The following is a 16,245-nucleotide window of genomic DNA, read 5'->3' as shown; positions in this document are numbered from 1 at the left end:
GACTTTTAATATGATTAGTTAGTTGTTTTGGGTGATTTCTGAATAAAGAGCTAAATGTTTTTATGTGATAGGAATTATTCTGATAGTTTTTATATTGACACTGATGAACAGACACACACTTTTACAGCATTTTATTCAGGAATATATTGACATGACTATATAATTTAATGTGCTTTTAACATTTCAAGATGACAAGAAAAAAAAGTCCTTTTATTTTTTGACATTTTATTGTAACAATAAACTTTGATAAATCAGACTTTTATTTTTCTTACTATTTTCCGGCAAAAATATTACAGTATAAAAGTTAACTTTGCTATGGACAGCAGAGTGGAAATAAATTCTAACAGTTAATTATTTTTATTTCATTACATTAGCTGTCTTAATACATTAGTACTTCATATTGAGATATTTCTCCTAAAAATACACAAAACGTGAAAGAATAAAAGTGTGCAATAAAACAAATTAATGTATTTTACACTGTGAATACTGGCCACAGGCAGGGCTTCAGTCTGCTGGTCAAACTGGGAGAACTCCAGTGGCTTCGGAGACGTCCTCGTTCACAGGCTAAAGCCAAGGATAAAAGAGAAATGATCCAAAAGTGAAATAGAAAATACACATCTGATTCCTTCAGAAACAACATACATTTTCAGCATGTATTTTCAGCACTCATAGCGTCTTTATAGCTAAATAGCGACATGGTGAAGGTGAGCTGTGAAACAGACTGAGGAACAGCAGCTCCAGCTCTGATCCTGACTGACCTTTCCTCACAAAATCCCCTGATCTCTCTTCAGCCGATGAGTCCAAAATCCGATGCGAGATTCATCCGTGCTGCAGTGAATCCGTCTCTCTTTATAGATATCTCCCTCTTCTTCCTCACATCGTGTCTTTATGAAACTTTCAAAACAAAAACGGAAGATTTAGGATGTATCTTACTTTTGACAGAGTGAAAGAATATAAATAATAGTCTTTACCACCTGTGTAACCTTTGCCGGTGAATGTTTTAACACCAGTGTTGTGGTACTTGAAGTTGGTCTTGGTCTCGAGACCGGTCTTAAGACCATTTTTTGATGGTCTCGGTTTCGTCTCGGACTCGACCGCATTTGGTCTCGGTCTTGTCTCGGTCTCGGGCTCTGAGGACTCGGCATTTTATTTCAAGACCAGTCGAGACCGCAACTATGAAAATATCACTAAACGTACAGCATACTGTCCAGTTTATTTGTTAACATCTTTGTTTTCAGTGGATGCAAAATGCACCGATTAAAATCCAAGCAATAACGTGTTTCTGTTACTCCCCCCTCCCCACCTTCCACTCGCGCGGTGCTCCAGGACATGCGCAGTGGTTTTCTCTCAGCGGCAGAAAATGTTTGTCTAATCGTCAGTAATATAATAGCGCTGCAAAAATAGTAAGAAATCCGATGGCCACAGCTAACTCAACATCGCTTCGCCTTCACAGACGGTGGGGACAACGTCTAACTTTTTTTGTCACTTAGAAAAGTAGCTCAAAGAAGGTAAACTCAGTTAACGTGATGTTAGCAAAGTTAGCTGCAGAGACGCATAAGAATTTGTGATGAAAAAAAGTCACTCACTGCCTGAATTATTGTGCAGAGGTGTTGACTGACTTGTTGCATATATGGGACAATGCTATGTCCAAAAGTCTGCAATATAGTGAGGTGACATTCAGAAACAGTCGATTCTTCTCCACGGCTCTTTACTTATTAGATAGGACTGGAGTGTCACTCACGGAGAGCCGGTGTTCTATCAGATTACCATACGCTGTCAGAATAGCATACATGCAATGAGTACCATGCCTGCGCATGCGCATTAAGAAGTCCGACCGTCAGAGGAGTTGTCAGTTCACCATACACAGCAAGTTATGACGAAAATAAGTCATTAAATTGTTTTCAATGATAACTATATAGATATACATGTGTTGTCATGGTTTCAAAGTGTATTTAAAGCAGGGTCTGGCTGCTGCTGGAGTCAACTACAACACACACCCGTGTAAAACTCACTTAACCACTAAGTCAGGATGCCATACAACTGTTAATAACAAAGTGTATGACGATCTACATCATGATTCTATGTTGTTGATTAAATGAAATCTTATGGTAATGACGTGTCTGACAGATGTAGCCAGTGTTCTACCAGATAGCCATACGCTGTCAGAATAGCATACATGCAGTGAGTACCATGCCAGCGCATGCTCATTAAGAAGTCCGACGGTCAGTGGAGTTGTCAGTTCAGCATACGCAACAAGTTATGACGAAAATAAGTCATTAAATTGTTTATAATATGACATAATATGATAACTAGATAGATATACATGCGTTGTCATGGTTTCAAAGTGTATTTAAAGCAGGTCTGGCTGCAGCTGGATGCCATACAACTGTCAATAACCAAGTGTATGATGATCTATGTCATGATTCTATGTTGCTGATTAAATAAAATCATATGGTAATGACAGCGTATGCATGTCTGAGCTAAGTGTACGACTATCTGACAACGTATGCTGATCTGACAGAACACCGTGAGTTCGTGCTAAGTGTATGACGATCTGACCTGACAGAACACCCGTTCTTTGTTCTTGTAATGCTCTGTGTACGCTGCATCATCATTTTATTTAATTATGTACGTTGATATTTAAATTAACAAACAACTAAAACACAAGAACGAAAGAGCACGCAGAGCATGCACATTGCTCTTTTATTGTTTTTGTTCAAAGTGGCAGCTGTAATGTCTGCCATGATGTCAGACTGCCTGGCTTCATGTAGTGGGATAGAGAGTGAAAACAGTCACGATGAGCGCCTTCTGTTTGGTTAATTCTTGCTTATTGCTTGTTGAGAAAAAGTCGAGCTCAGCCCACTTCCCCATGCTGGAGATTTTAGTTTAATAATAACAATGAATAAAGTTATCTTTAAAACTGATTACACAGGTGACATCAAGACCCAACAGTAGAGTCAGACGGTAATAAATTCAATCTGGTTGTGTGTGTTGTTATTGTGTCCTGCTTTAATTCTACTTTTTTCTATTTAATCATAAAAAATCATAGTCAGACAGAAAGAGAGTCATGTAACAGGAAGAGCAGGTTTCCTGGAAAAAGAGGAAGTTTCCAGCCTGCAGTGATTAAAATAGTTCAGACTGCTCATTTTGAGCACTAAAGGTTTAAAGAATAAAATCGAAACATTTTGAGTAATTGGATAAAACCCAGAGTAAAATACTTGAATTAATAATGATAACTTATAATTAAACCAATAATTTATATTGGTTTAACCAGTGGTTGATATTGGTTTGATTATAAGAATATTTACACTTACTCTTATACTTATGGAAGTACTTAAAGGTGAAAGAAGTAACTGTAACATGGTGTCAAATAATTAGAATAATTAATTATTCTTGGTTTCTTTTCAGAAATGTCTGTAATAACTCACATCTTGATTATAATAAGAGTAACTAATAAGTAATGGTTATTATAAAATTATAAGTGAATGCTAAATCAGAGAAACTAAGGGGTTATAAATGTGATTTTGACATTGAACTTGAAATGGTGTAAAATGTGTAACTGTAATCAAAGGTCACTGATGTTGTGTTGGAGGTAGATGGTAGTTGAAAAGTCAGGGGGAAAGAGGAACTGATAGGAGAGCGGAGGTGACCAAGGCCTTATTGCTAAACTTTAACTTTCCTAAGAAAAGGTTAGACACAAGAGAACTGTTGAGCAACTTGGGTCGTTAGAACAGACAACATGCCATGTCTCCAAGACGGTGATGGATATGAGATCATCGGTCCAAGCAGTCAGCCAATGAGACAGGCACAGCAACAAAGCTAGCCAATGCAAATGCACCAAAAGGGTGGATAAACCCTTTATAAGGTGAGTGCAAAAGAGGAGTCTTTAGTTGGATCCTTCAGGCAGCTTCGAGCCAAGATCGAGATGGACAAAGAACTCTGCAGCTGAAGAAGAGCCGAAGACTGTTCTGCATATGGGGACCAACCCGTTAGCCCCGCAACATGTGGCTTCAAATTGCATTTCTCTCATCAGCTGGGTTCGAGACCCCAAAGAAAAAGACCAAGGCAAAGATGAAGATAAAGACAAAGGCAAAGAACAAAGGCAAAGAGGAAGAACTGGTGTGTTCCTTCCATGAGACCAGCTCATCTACATCTCGAAGGACCAGTAAGATCGTGAGACGAGGAGAAAGGAGCTACAGAGCTGCAAGACAAGAAGGAGAGGACCGCTACGCGCATGAGGAAGTCACCCTGAGGCCCGAGATCTGCCGCTCTGAGTCAGTACTCTTCCTGTACTAGGAGCCTCCTGCTGCTGCAACACCTTTTTCATCATCAGGCCAGTACTGGGGTACAAGATGCCAAACTCGGTCCCTCTCTCCCAAAGTTTTTCTTTTTTAGTTCACAGTGTCAGCATTAGGGAAAGATAGGCTAGATTTTTGATTTTACTTATTTGATTATTTCTGTTACTGAATTAAGCTGTACTAACCCTTGCAAAATTGCCTTACTAATAAAATAATTAGCATCAAGAAAATCTAAAAGATGTTGTGGACATTCAATTAATGAGTCACCTTAAAGTTCTTTGATGGTTGTAAAATAGCTATGAAGTTTGATTCTGGGAGGAGAAAGTGGAAAATGTTTTATAGGTTGCTTTAGCCTAAACTAAAACAACACCCTTGGGACTCGCCCGAGTCACTAAAACCAACCTGGTTCAGTAACAAGTGCAAGTTGTAATAAGAGAAAGAGCGACCGTTAACAGGTATGCTCTGTGAAACTAGCTGATTCCGGGCTGCTCTATCTGGCTAGTTCACAGGGTGAAAAAGGGTGGGACATCTGGATGGAGGTCGTTAGAAACCAGGCTAGTCTTTCTCGCGCCCAGCTTAAACAGAGTGTCCTCTATATTCTCATCTGTAGTAATACTCCGGAGTTAGAGGCTCCTCGAACCCGTTAGACAGAGAGCTGGGAGCAACATCTCCCTCCTCTCACAAGGGGAAGTAGAGAGAGAGAGAGAGAGAAGGGGGGGGGGGAGGTGTTGCATAACAACATCATCAACAACATCTTTTAGATTTTAGCGTTATTTACCATCAGGGCATTGCCTCAATTGCTATGTTTAATGGTGCAGACAGTGGTGGTTTCTTACATGAGCAATATGGGCAAATGCCCAAGGCGTTATGTTTTTAGGGATGGCACGAGACCATCACACATTGTAGCACAGAAATGGAATATTTAATATTGGTAAAATGTATTAAGTATTTAATATCTAGGTGTTTTCATGGGAATATGGATCTTTCAGATTATTCTGAAAAGCAATTTTGATCATATTTTACATTTTATTGTGTCATGTAGCGCGGGCCGCTGGTCTTGGTCTTGACTCGGTCTCGACTTCCCTCGGTCTTGGTCTTGACTTGGTCTCGGACCCTAAAAGTCTTGGTCTTGTCTCGGTCTCGATACACTCTGGTCTTGGTCTTGTCTTGGTCTCGGGTTAGGTGGTCTTGAACACAACACTGGTGGTTATATAAAATTCAAAAGACTATTGGTCAAATGAGAAGAACAGAAAGAATAAGGAGAGAAGAGATCATTATTTCACGGTTTAGAATCGGACATACTGGACTAAATAGGTCATTATTTCTGATAGGGAAACATCAGACAGGGAAATGTGACTGCGGGAAAGATGAGACAGTGGAACATGTTATTTTGAATTGTAGGAATTATTTGATGCAAATAAATAAGTTAATTAGAAACCTTGGTAGCATGAAAATGAAATTTGATATTGTGATTTATTACAAAAAGATTCAGGAAGTAGAGGATATGAGGCCTTATTTTATTTTTTTAAAACACCGTAATTTGTTTAATAGGATATAGTTTTTTATTTATTTTTTTGTTTGTTTTTTGTCATGTGGTCCAAACTCCTTACCAGATGGTGGCGGTAATGCTTACCTAACGTTTCTTGCCAACCGCCAATAAAATTCAACTAGAAGGAGAAGAAGAAGAAGAAAAAAAGAAGAAAAAAAAGAAGAAAAGAAGAAGATGGCGCATGGTTTGCTTTGTTGAATTTTCGAGAGTTTGTCTAAACTAGTTTATCAACAAGCATTTGACTGCTGCTGAAGAAACATTCACAGAGTTTTAAGAAATCATCAAGAGGAAGAGACGGATGATCAACGCAGACTGCTGGATTTCTCCCGGAAGCCCAAGATAATCTTATGCCGAATAGGTAGGAAACACCAGCGTTTGGATTCAGGTTAAGGTTTGAATGTATGAAGCTTTCTGCATGAGGATCATTTTAGTAAATGTTCCCCTCCTGTATAAATGTTTTTTTATATCAGATAAAAGAACGCAAACATCACAACTACGCTGTGAGAATGGCTTATTTATGTAGAGAGAAAATGAAACCAGTTACCTTTCGTGGGGCTCTCCTCCTTTAACTGCTGAGACTTACTTTCGTAAACAGGAGAAATATGAACAATTCAGCGCAAGGCTAGTAAAGCAAGTGTTACACGCAATAGGGCTGGTGTCGGTGTAACAGACGCAGATTTTTCCTGTAAACAGAATACAACAGGTTAAAATAACGAGGCAGACACAACACCGTATTTCTAAAATCCTCCTGAATATAGAGAGCCATTTCAGCCAAAATTAAATAAATAAATAAATGGGTGAAATAAATAAAACAATGAGTAAAATAAATCAATAAATGAAGAAAATGAGTGAAATAAATAAAAAATAGTTAATTTATCTATTTTTTTATTTATCCCTTTATCCATTTAACCATTTTTCATTAATCTATTTTTCATTTAACCACTTTTCAATTTCCCCTTTTCATTAACCCAATTTGTCATTTATTTATTTTTCAGATTATCAATTTCTCTATTCCCCTTTTTCATTTACTCATTTTCCATTTATCTATTTTTTAATTTAACCATTTTTCTATTTCCCTGATTAACCCGATGTTCTACAGGTGCTGGTCATAAAATTAGAATATTGTGATAAAGTTCATTATTTTCCATAATGTCATGATAAAAATTAAATGGTCATATATTTTAGATTCATTGCACACCAACTGAAATATTTCAGGTCTTTTATTGTTTTAATTTGGATGATTTTGGCAAACAGCTCATGAAAACCCAAACTCCCTGTCTCAAAAAATTAGAATATTATGAAAAGGTTCTCTGAACGAGCAATAAAAATAATCATCTGAATCAACAAAGTAACTCTAAACACTTGAAAAAGATTCCTGAGGCCTTTAAAAACTCCCAGCCTGGTTCATTACTCAAAACCGCAATCATGGGTCAGACTGCTGACCTGACTGCTGTCCAGAAGGCCATCACTGACATCCTCAAGCAAGAGGGTGAGAAACAGAAAGAAATTTCTGAACGAATCGGCTGTTTGCAGAGTGTTATATCAAGGCACCTCAGTGGGAAGTCAGTAGGAAGGAAAAAGTGTGGCAGAAAACGCTACACAACGAGAAGAGGTGACCGGACCCTGAGGAAGATTGTGGAGAAGGGCCGATTCCAGACCAAATTAAATTTTCATCTCCATAAAACTTTTCAGCAGATGGAAGCATGAAGTGCTCCAAAATCTTCTGATAGCTGCTGCATTGATTCTGCCCTTGATAAAACCCAGTGGACCAACACCAGCAGCTGACATGGCACCCAGACCATCACTGACTGTGGGTACTTGACACTGGACTTCTGGCATTTTGGCATTTCCTTCTCCCCAGTCTTCCTCCAGAGTCTGGCACTTTGATTTCCGAATGACATGCAAAGTTTGCTTTCATCCGAAAAAAGTACTTTGGACCACTGAACAACAGTGGTCCAAAGTGCTGCTTCTCTGTAGCCCAGGTCAGGCGCTTCTGCCGCTGTTTCTGGTTCAAAAGTGGCTTGAACTTTGACCTGGGGAATGCGGCACCTGTAGCCCATTTCCTGCACACGCCTGTGCACAGTGGCTCTGGATGTTTCTACTCCAGACTCAGTCCACTGCTTCCCCCAAGGTCTGGAATCGGCCCTTCTCCACAATCTTCCTCAGGGTCCGGTCACCTCTTCTCGTTGTGCAGCGTTTTCTGCCACACTTTTTCCTTCCTACTGACTTCCCACTGAGGTGCCTTGATATAACACTCTGCAAACAGCCGATTCGTTCAGAAATTTCTTTCTGTTTCTCACCCTCTTGCTTGAGGATGTCAGTGATGGCCTTCTGGACAGCAGTCAGGTCAGCAGTCTGACCCATGATTGCGGTTTTGAGTAATGAACCAGGCTGGGAGTTTTTAAAGGCCTCAGGAATCTTTTTCAGGTGTTTAGAGTTACTTTGTTGATTCAGATGATTATTTTTATTGCTTGTTCAGAGAACCTTTTCATAATATTCTAATTTTTTGAGACAGGGATTTTGGACTTTCATGAGCTGTTTGCCAAAATCATCAAAATTAAAACAATAAAAGACCTGAAATATTTCAGTTGGTGTGCAATGAATCTAAAATATATGACAATTTAATTTTTATCATGACATTATGGAAAATAATGAACTTTATCACAATATTCTAATTTTATGACCAGCACCTGTACTTCTCCGTTTCATTAATCAATTTCTCATATATCCCTTTTTCATTTACCCATTTTCTTTTATCTATTTTTCATTTAACATTTGTTTGAAAAAATTTTAATTTTCTCATTTTCCAATTTCCCTTATTCATTTAGTATTTCCTTATTTTCTTATTTATCACATTCTATTTTCCCCGCAAAACTTAGAAAAAGAATAAAAGCAAATGAGGAGAGGCACTTCATCAGGCTACAACTTCCCCAATTGGTTGGTTAGCGTCACATCCTACCCTTACTTCAAGAAAGATGGCGACCTACTAACTGGTTATCAATAAGCTGAAGCTCATTAACTTCATTAGAAAATAGTGTTATTACTCCTGACTTTATTTTTCGTGTGGCCGCTCAGACAGAATGTGTTTCAGCTGGCGGCTCTCATGGACTTAGAGCTTCAGTGGCCGCTGAAGTTGGCTTACGATTGAAGGTTCGGGACACCTTCCTAGCTACCAGCTGTGATCCAACTATAAGGAGCAGACTTTTCTGTACATCGTAAGTGAACTGCAATAACCATAGGCACCTCTATGGAGCATCGAGCTGAGAGAATGAGAGTGGCAAGCAGCTGTAATGCGTCACACCAAATGTAAACAAAGGTAAAACAGCGATCGACTCTAAATCACTCCTACCTTTTTAATGTCATTTAATGAACCTGTTGCCGTGGCAACTGCCTGCGCCACACAAACCCACCAGAGATTAGTTAAAAACACAAAGGATTCAGTCCGTTAAGATATTAGGTTTTCAGGCTTCATATTTATTTCTCAGTTAACAAGCCTCTCCTCTCATGAACACAGCGGTGGCTGATTAGGCAATTTAAACTTCTGCTCATCAGGGTCTTTGAGTCCCTTTTTATTTTTGTAATGGTACCGAAATGCACAAAAAGGCGCAACACCTTGTTTAAGATGTATTGGATCAGAGGACAAGCTGGTCTCAACATCCTGGCGGCGTTCAGTTTGTCACCTACCCCCGAGATAAAGTCAAAACCTTCCGCTATCGTAATTGAGCACCCCTATTGATTAAATATGACTGTAGTTGGAAAACAAACATCAGCGTTAGCTTACCGTGCAACGTCTGGGCAACCAGAGGACTCCTGGACGGACAGCAACGGTGCATGTCTGAAAGATGGCCTCTGATGCTTTCACTCATTTTCTTCATTTATTGATTTATTTTACTCATTTTTTTTATTTCACCTATTTATTTAATTTTGGCTGAAATGGCTCTCCATACCTGGAATCTGTTCTGTTTATTAGGCATTGTGTCAATCTTATTTTTCTGTCATTCATTTGTCAACAGGCTTGTTTTTATAATGAACAGTTTCTTTTTATCCTTCCATATAATGGCACAACTTATGGAGGCCGACGGGTGCAAATGCGCAGCAGCAGAGAAAACATGCAAACAAAAAAAGAGATGCAAGGAAATTAAATGCAGCAACCAAAAGAAAAGATGCAAAGAAACAGTGCTGAAAACGGAAGTGCTCCAGACCACTAGAGGGAGTCGAACAAAAAACAGCTGTGTCCAAGTTTGGGGTCTGCATCCTTTAAAACGGGTGTTCAAAATTGTAATACAGCAAAAATATTTTTACTAAACTAAATAATAGCCATTTGTGTAAACTTTGCTGGTGAACATGTAATATTATGATTTTTATAAGATTATATTGTTTCATTTCTATCATAGGCTCTTGCATCAGATATCTAAGTCAGTATTCGAAAATAACTGAAACTTTTTTTAAATAATCTCGTTTAGCTTTCAGAGCGGGGACTGAACACCAAGCACTGTAGCACTATACCAGCTAGCATTAGCTGATATTTCGCCGGTGGACATAAATACAGTAAATATTATAATCACAAAATATACACAATATTATGTCCATCTTACTTGCGAAACGTTGTCTGTCGAGCCCTCACGTCCATAGTCCGTCGATCTGATCAACAATATCCCGCGGTGCTGAGGCATCTTCTGTTGTTTTGGTCGAACAAAGCAGGAGGGTCTTTTGTTTGCGTCTCTTTTTTGTTTGCTGTATTTTATTTGATTTTTGTTTGCGTCATCTCTCCTTGTTTACTGTATTTCATTTGTTTGCGTCTCTTTTTTGTTTGCATGTTTTCTGTTGCTGCGCATTTGCACCTGTAAGTCACCGTAGCAACTACATCTATACTTCTGCAACATTCTCACATAAATAAACAGATGACAGGTAATATATTCATAATATATATTCATGATATATATAATATATTCATAACTGATAAATAAAGTAAATTAAACGACATGTACATAAAACCTCAGCCAACTAGGATCACAGTCGCTCTTTTTCTTCCCGGCGCACCTTAGCTCAGCTGCTATGACAACGGTTAACAAAACACTAAAACACTATAAAACTATGTTAATACTAAATAAATTCTTCTAAAGGTTATGTTATGAAAGTAAAACTATTACCGATCCTACTAACCTATAAACAGGATAGACCAACAGGATATAGTAACGAGGCAGACACCACTTTGTACTTCCTCAAATCCTCCTGGAATCTGTTCTGAAGCCGGTTGTCAGTTATATAGATTCTGGAGCAATTAGGAGACCACACTGCCTCCTACTGGTATCTCTCTGCTACTGCAATAAAGTTAATTACCATAGGTGCCAAATCTCGAAATTAGAAATATACATAAAAAACATGAATTAATTAAATCTTAAAATAGAAAAATAAACTAATAATAATAAATAGAAACCATTACTTTTTGTGTATTTCACACTTGCAACATAAAATAATATCAGTGGTGTTAGTAGCTGTAATATTTAATCATTTATAATGAATTGTAGTGGTAACTGTCAAACCAAATATCCCATAAAAGCCCAATCAACAAACCACTGCTGCACTGAGGGGATACTTTGTACACAGGTAAAAGAAGTTTAATGTCCAAGAAACTTTAAGCAATCTTGGACGTAACTTCCCGAAGGACTGGTGTGGACATGTCCAACTGAATATGTGTACTCTGTCTGAATGTCTGCACTCTTGAATTTTCAGATGTTTATTTGGTGATTTTTGTCTTAAATGATGAAAGTCTGTTATTTACTTCAGTAACGTTAACAGTTCCTCTTTTTTTTCTCTTTTCCTCTTCAGATTGCCTGCAACATAACGTGTATGAGAACAAGATGTATAACCAGGAGAGGAGATCCACTCTGGACCAGGACGAGTTAGAACCTCTGCAAGTGAAACAAGAAAAAGAAGAGCCAGAAGATCAACAGATAAAAGAAGAGCAGCTGGATCTAGAATATCAACAAATAAAAGTGGAAGAGAAAGAAGATTACTCCAGTCAGGGTGAAGAACAGCTTGAATTAAAACAGGAGACTGACACCTGCATGGTGGTTCCTGTTTATGAACAAACAAACCAAACTGAATCAGAACCAAACAAGAAGCAAGTCATCTTCCAGGAAGCTGCTGAAGCTGAGAAGCAAAATCAGAAAAGAAGAAAACCTTTCTCCTGTGTGACGTGTAAAAAGAGTTTTGCTTGCAAATATTCTCTTGATGTTCATATGAGGATTCACACAGGTGAAAAGCCGTTTTCATGTGTGACCTGTGGGAAAAGTTTTAGCCAAAAACCAAATTTAACTCAGCACATGATGATTCACACAGGTGAAAAGCCGTTTTCATGTGTCACCTGTGGAAAAAGTTTTAGTCAAAAAGGTAATTTAACTCTGCACATGATGATTCACACAGGAAAAAAGCCGTTTTCATGTGTGACCTGTGGAAAAGGTTTTAGTTACAAACTTAGTTTAACTCGGCACATGATGATTCACACAGGTAAAAAGCCATTTTCCTGTGGGAACTGTGGAAAATGTTTTCGTCACAAACAAAGTTTAACTCAGCACATGATGATTCACACAGGTAAAAAGCCATTTTGCTGTGGGACCTGTGGAAAAAGTTTTAGTCACAAACTTGGGTTAACTCGGCACATGAGGCATCACACAGGTGAAAAGCTGTTTTCATGTGGGAACTGTGGAAAAAGTTTTAGACACAAACTTGTCTTAACTCGGCACATGATGATTCATACTGTTGAAAAGTTGTTTTCATGTGTGACCTGTGGAAAAGCTTTTAGTCGAAAAGGCTATTTAACTCGGCACATGATGATTCACACTGGTGAAAAGCCGTTTTCATGTGTGAACTGTGGAAAAGGTTTTAGTCACAAACTTGTCTTAACTCAGCATATGATGATTCACACAGGTGAAAAGCCGTTTTCATGTGTCACCTGTGGAAAAAGTTTTAGTCAAAAAGGTAATTTAACTAAGCACGTGATGATTCACACAGGAAAAAAGCCGTTTTCATGTGTGACCTGTGGAAAAAGTTTTAGTCACAAACTTAGTTTAACTCGGCACATGATGATTCACACAGGTGAAAAGCCATTTTGCTGTGGGACCTGTGGAAAAAGTTTTCGTCACAAACAAAGTTTAACTCAGCACATGATGATTCACACAGGTAAAAAGCCATTTTGCTGTGGGACCTGTGGAAAAAGTTTTAGTCACAAACAAAGTTTAACTCAGCACATGATGAATCACACTGGTGAAAAGCCGTTTTCATGTGTGACCTGTGGAAAAAGTTTTAGTCACAAACAGCATTTAACTCGGCACAGGAAGCGTCACACAGGTGAAAAGCCGTTTTCATGTGTGACCTGTGGAAAAGGTTTTAGTCAAAAACCAAATTTAACTCAGCACATGATGATTCACACAGGTGAAAAGCCGTTTTCATGTGTGACCTGTGGAAAATGTTTTATCCAAAAACGATATTTAACTCGGCACATGATGATTCACACTGGTGAAAAGCCGTTTTCATGTGTGAACTGTGGAAAATGTTTTATCCAAAAACGAAATTTAACTCGGCACATGATGATTCACACTGGTGAAAAGCCGTTTTCATGTGGGACCTGTGGAAAAAGTTTTATTCGCAAACTTGGCTTAACTCTGCACATGAGGCATCACATAGGTGAAAAGCCGTTTTCATGTGGGAACTGTGGAAAAAGTTTTATTCACAAACTTGGCTTAACTCTGCACATGAGGCATCACACAGGTGAAAAGCCGTTTTCATGTGGGACCTGTGGAAAAAGTTTTAGACACAAACTTGTCTTAACTCGGCACATGATGATTCATACTGTTGAAAAGTTTTCATGTGTGACCTGTGGAAAAGCTTTTAGTCAAAAAGGCTATTTAACTCAGCACATGATGATTCACACTGGTGAAAAGCCGTTTTCATGTGGGAACTGTGGAAAAAGTTTTAGTCACAAACAAAGTTTAACTCGGCACATGATTATTCACACAGGTGAAAAGCCGTTTTCATGTGTGAACTGTGGAAAAAGTTTTTTTCAAAAACAGCATTTAACTCAGCACATGATGATTCACACTGGTGAAAAGCCGTTTTCATGTGTGACCTGTGGAAAAAGTTTTAGTCACAAATTTGGCTTAACTCAGCACATGATGATTCACACAGGTGAAAAGCCGTTTTCATGTGTGACCTGTGGAAAACGTTTTATTCAAAAACAGCATTTAACTCGACACATGATGATTCACACAGGTGAAAAGCCGTAGAACAATTTTCCATAGATGTCCTATGTAGACGTCCATATAAAAGACAGTTAGATGAAAACTGGAGGGCTTCTTCTCTATATTGTTTCATTTTTGAATTTGTTTAAATGTGATCATTTGGATCTTGACATTTGCATACTTAGAGATGTAAAATATGAACTTGCAGGATTGATTTGTATTATTCTGTAGAGAGAAAATGAGTGGGGTGAATGATATTTACTTTAATACATTTTAAATCCAAAATAAGATGTGCTGTTGTGTACTATTCGCAGATTTTCATTCATTGTTTTGCAATCTGAAATTTACAGTATTAAAAATATCTTTGATAGGTTTGTCTTTACAGCAAAACTAGACTGAAATTGATGCTGTTGTTTCAAATTATATTAACCAGTCTATATAAAAGCTTTTCAAATATATTGGCATGCCCTTTTGCTTAGAAAATGCAATATACAATATAAACATATTTTCCTTCATTGATTGTTCTTGATTGTACAAAGTAGGTGTGATTATTGCCTCCAATAATTTGCTGTCGCTTGTCTTAGTTTTATAATTTTTCTATTTTATGCTGTCGCTGTTTTCTATAAAGATCACTATCTTTGTTTAAAGTTAAAACTAATTTAATCTATAAACATATAGATATGCATTTTATTAAGTCCTTACCACTTGCATATCCTTTGACGTAAGCTAATACAAGTGAATGGACCGATCTTCACAAAGTGCCGTTCTACAAAGTATTTTAAGTTAATATTTGACACATTCTCTCACATGCTAATATATTTGGTTATCAAATAAATGACTAAACGGAGTTTCTGACTTTTAATATGATTATTTAGCTGTTTTGGGTGATTTCTGAATAAAGCGCAAAATGTTTTTATGTGATAGAAATTATTCTGATAGTTTTTATATTGACACTGATGAACAGACACACACTTTTACAGCATCTTATTCAGAAATATATTGACATGACTCCATAATTTAATGTGCATTTAACATTTCAAGATGACAAGAAAAAAAAGTCCTTTTATTTTTTGACATTTTATTGTAACAATAAACTTTGATAAATCAGACGGTCAGACATTAGCTACATATTTTTCTTACTATTTTCCGGCAAAAATATTACAGTATAAAAGTTAACTTTGCTATGGACAGCAGAGTGGAAATAAATTCTAACAGTTAATTGTTTTTATTTCATTACATTAGCTGTCTTAATACATTAGTACTTCATATTGAGATATTTCTCCTAAAAATACACAAAACGTGAAAGAATAAAAGTGTGCAATAAAACAAATTAATGCATTTTACACTGTGAATACTGGCCACAGGCAGGGCTTCAGTCTGCTGGTCAAACTGGGAGAACTCCAGTGACTTCTGAGACTTCCTGGTTCACAGGCTAAAGCCAAGGATAAAAGAGAAATGATCCAAAAGTGAAATAGAAAATACACATCTGATTCCTTCAGAAACAACATACATTTTCAGCATGTATTTTCAGCACTCATAGCGTCTTTATAGCTAAATAGCGACATGGTGAAGGTGAGCTGTGAAACAGACTGAGGAACAGCAGCTCCAGCTCTGATCCTGATTGACCTTTCCTCACAAAATCCCCTGATCTCTCTTCAGCCGACGTGTCCAAAATCCGATGCGAGATTCATCCGTGCTGCAGTGAATCCGTCTCTCTTTATAGATATCTCCCTCTTCTTCCTCACATCGTGTCTTTATGAAACTTTCAAAACAAAAACGGAAGATTTAGGATGTATCTTACTTTTGACAGAGTGAAAGAATATAAATAATAGTCTTTACCACCTGTGTAACCTTTGCCGGTGAATGTTTTAACACCAGTGTTGTGGTACTTGAAGTTGGTCTTGGTCTCGAGACCGGTCTTAAGACCATTTTTTGATGGTCTCGGTTTCGTCTCGGACTCGACCGCATTTGGTCTCGGTCTTGTCTCGGTCTCGGGCTCTGAGGACTCGGCATTTTATTTCAAGACCAGTCGAGACCGCAACTATGAAAATATCACTAAACGTACAGCATACTGTCCAGTTTATTTGTTAACATCTTTGTTTTCAGTGGATGCAAAATGCACCGATTAAAATCCAAGCAATAACGTGATTCTGTTACT

The 16,245-nt window shown here is 37.8% G+C and overlaps 1 protein-coding gene and 1 long non-coding RNA gene across 3 annotated transcripts; one reads left to right on the top strand and one right to left on the bottom strand.

Annotated features, from left to right (window-relative positions):
* Nucleotides 1-119: 119 nt before the first annotated feature.
* Nucleotides 120-899, bottom strand: LOC148161184 (uncharacterized). The gene is made up of 2 exons (XR_015762859.1): nucleotides 759-899; nucleotides 120-564 (listed from the first exon to the last, which is right to left on the bottom strand). It is a non-coding gene; the product is annotated as an uncharacterized LOC148161184 (long non-coding RNA).
* A 2,585-nt stretch (nucleotides 900-3,484) lies between these two features.
* Nucleotides 3,485-15,196, top strand: LOC148161183 (uncharacterized). 2 transcript variants are annotated; one of them, XM_088005613.1, is made up of 3 exons: nucleotides 3,485-4,274; nucleotides 5,912-6,205; nucleotides 11,677-15,196. In XM_088005613.1, the coding sequence occupies exon 3, from the start codon at nucleotides 11,709-11,711 to the stop codon at nucleotides 14,130-14,132; it is 2,424 nt and encodes an 807-aa protein (XP_087861739.1). In that variant the 5' UTR covers nucleotides 3,485-4,274; nucleotides 5,912-6,205; nucleotides 11,677-11,708; the 3' UTR covers nucleotides 14,133-15,196. The 2 variants fall into 2 exon arrangements, with proteins under 2 accessions (XP_087861739.1, XP_087861744.1); XM_088005618.1 differs by lacking the exon at nucleotides 3,485-4,274 and having other exon boundaries at nucleotides 5,060-6,232.
* Nucleotides 15,197-16,245: the final 1,049 nt, after the last annotated feature.

This window comes from Poecilia mexicana, unplaced genomic scaffold (genome assembly GCF_051168715.1).
Source record: "Poecilia mexicana isolate PSO_F unplaced genomic scaffold, ASM5116871v1 scaffold_1, whole genome shotgun sequence".
Lineage (NCBI taxonomy): Eukaryota > Metazoa > Chordata > Actinopteri > Cyprinodontiformes > Poeciliidae > Poecilia > Poecilia mexicana.
The sequence above is the reverse complement of the archived record's forward strand: the minus strand, read 5'-3'. Positions and strand labels throughout refer to the sequence as shown.

Coding starts and splice junctions, on each gene's coding strand:
- LOC148161183 (XM_088005613.1), top strand. CDS start 11,709: ATGTATAACCAGGAGAGGAGATCCACTCTGGACCAGGACGAGTTAGAA.